The 2126-nt window shown below is 38.9% G+C and overlaps 1 protein-coding gene across 1 annotated transcript; it reads left to right on the plus strand.

Annotated features, from left to right (window-relative positions):
- Positions 1-1544: 1544 nt before the first annotated feature.
- Positions 1545-2106, plus strand: LOC109221053 (the record flags this gene model as incomplete). The annotated part of the gene is made up of 1 exon (XM_019385512.1): positions 1545-2106. A coding segment is annotated over exon 1 (562 nt), but the record flags the coding sequence as incomplete, so codon positions are not given.
- Between the last annotated feature and the right edge of the window lie 20 nt (positions 2107-2126).

The following is a 2126-nucleotide window of genomic DNA, read 5'->3' on the forward strand; positions in this document are numbered from 1 at the left end:
CATAAGGTTAATACAACAGTGGAAAAGGGAGTTAATAATCAGCAAGGTAGAGGATCAGCCCCTCTAATGATCTTATCAAGTGGAAAGGTTGTTGGAAATTCAACTACTCAATGGAAAGAGGTAAGGGACAGTAGAGGAAAAGCAAAAGAAAATCTGACTGAGGGAGTGATAACAAGTGGCCAAGAAATGGTACCAGTACAACAGAAGAAGTCAGTAGTTCCCAACAGTAAACAGGTGCAGACATCAAATAAGTTTGCAGCATTGGAAGAAGCAGGATCAGGGGATGTGCAGGGTAAAGAATTGGCAATCATTGAGGAGGTACAGGAAATTAGTCATGTAGATTTATCCTCTTCTGCTAAAAGAGGAAAGCAAGCTAGGGCCAATGACAATGCAGGAAAAAAGCAGGTTGATAAAGATAGTCAGGCAGCTACAGGAGCAGCAGCTCAAACAAATCCTAAAAGTCCAGTTACAGAGAAACAAGACACAGTACAACAACAGTTACAGAAAAAAGGTAATACAACAGGAGTATTGAATCCTGCAGCACTAGATTTTAACATGAATTCAGCTGGTATTGGATCAACTAATGGAGGAGGTGTAGCAAACAGGAAAGGTAATGGAAAACTTGAGAACAAGGAATCCACAGCTCAATGGGTACAAAGAGCTTTTCAGGGCAATGAAGTGGATAACCTTGTAGGAATTAACACATCTTGTCAGGACATTCCATCACAGGACACTTTGGTAGATAGGGACCTATCTAACAAGCCAGAAATCCAGACAAAAGAAAATTTAAATCAAAAGTTGAATGAAAAAATTCAGTGGAGTGGGGGTAAATTATGGTCAGAACAAAGAGAGATTGATTCTGATGAAGATGAAGTACCAATAGGTGCACAACATGATGAGGAACCTATGTATGAAGACAAAGAGGAAGAAGAACAAAGCATAAATGACAAGTCCATTAATACAACTACCAGCAAAGATGATATCATACAACCAAAGGAAAAAAATGGGGCAACTGAAATAAAGGATACAAAAGGCATGAAGGAACAACTACCCACTTCTGGAAAAGCAGGGGAAGGAAGAGGTAGTGATACAGTGGATCCAGGAGGAACAGGGGCTGATGCAGTACAGATTTTAATTTTGGATGACCAGCAAAATAACACCATAGAGTTTAAAGAAAAATTGCAGTCCAAACAGCAAACAGAGGCAGCTGAAGTCACTGTTCCATTGGAACAGGGGCAGATAAAGACTCTAAAGAAGGGGGAAGAACATGCATTGATTTTACACCATCAGCAACAATTAGATAAAATCAATGAGCAACAAATGGAGAATACAAAAGGAGGAGGTCTCAGAACAGGGCAGGATATGGATGAAGAATCAACAGCACAAAATTTTCAGAACATAGGTAGGCAGGGTGACTTATCTCCTAGAGTTCTTGAAAAGGTTAAATCTACAGCAAAGAACAAAAAGAAGCAGCAAAAAGAAACAGTTGCACCTTCAGGAGGTGTTCAGACAAGGAGGACCTTATCTAAATCATTTGCTCAATAATGGATGCTCTAATCTGGAATATAAGGTCAGTCAATACCCAACAAGCTTTTGAAAGGTTGATCAAAATGCACAGGAAACATCACTATGACTTTATTGGCTTGATGGAACCTATGCAACAAATGAGAACACTGGAAAGATATAGAAGCAGAATAGGTTTTGCACAGGCAATTGCTAATGTATCAAATAAGATATGGGCTTTCATTGATGAGGTATATGAAGTTACAATAATGTATAATATGGTTCAGCAACTAACTTTAAGGCTGTTTCACACAGAAAATCATGTGGAAATAGTCCTTACACTGGTGTATGCTAAATGTGATGCCATTGAAAGGATTGAACTGTGGGATTCATTGTATTATATGGCAAATGACATGACAGTACCATGGTTAGTTGGAGGTGACTTTAATGTCATATGGGATGAAGAGGAGAAATTTGGGGGACTTCCAGTTCATATCAATGAAGTTGATGACTTCAGACATTGCATAAATACATGTAACCTGAGTGATCTTGGATTTAAGGGCAGTATCTTTACATGGTGGAATGGCAGGGCAGAAGAAGACTGTATTTTCAAGAGATTAGAC

Source organism: Nicotiana attenuata, unplaced genomic scaffold (assembly GCF_001879085.1).
Source record: "Nicotiana attenuata strain UT unplaced genomic scaffold, NIATTr2, whole genome shotgun sequence".
Taxonomy (NCBI): domain Eukaryota; kingdom Viridiplantae; phylum Streptophyta; class Magnoliopsida; order Solanales; family Solanaceae; genus Nicotiana; species Nicotiana attenuata.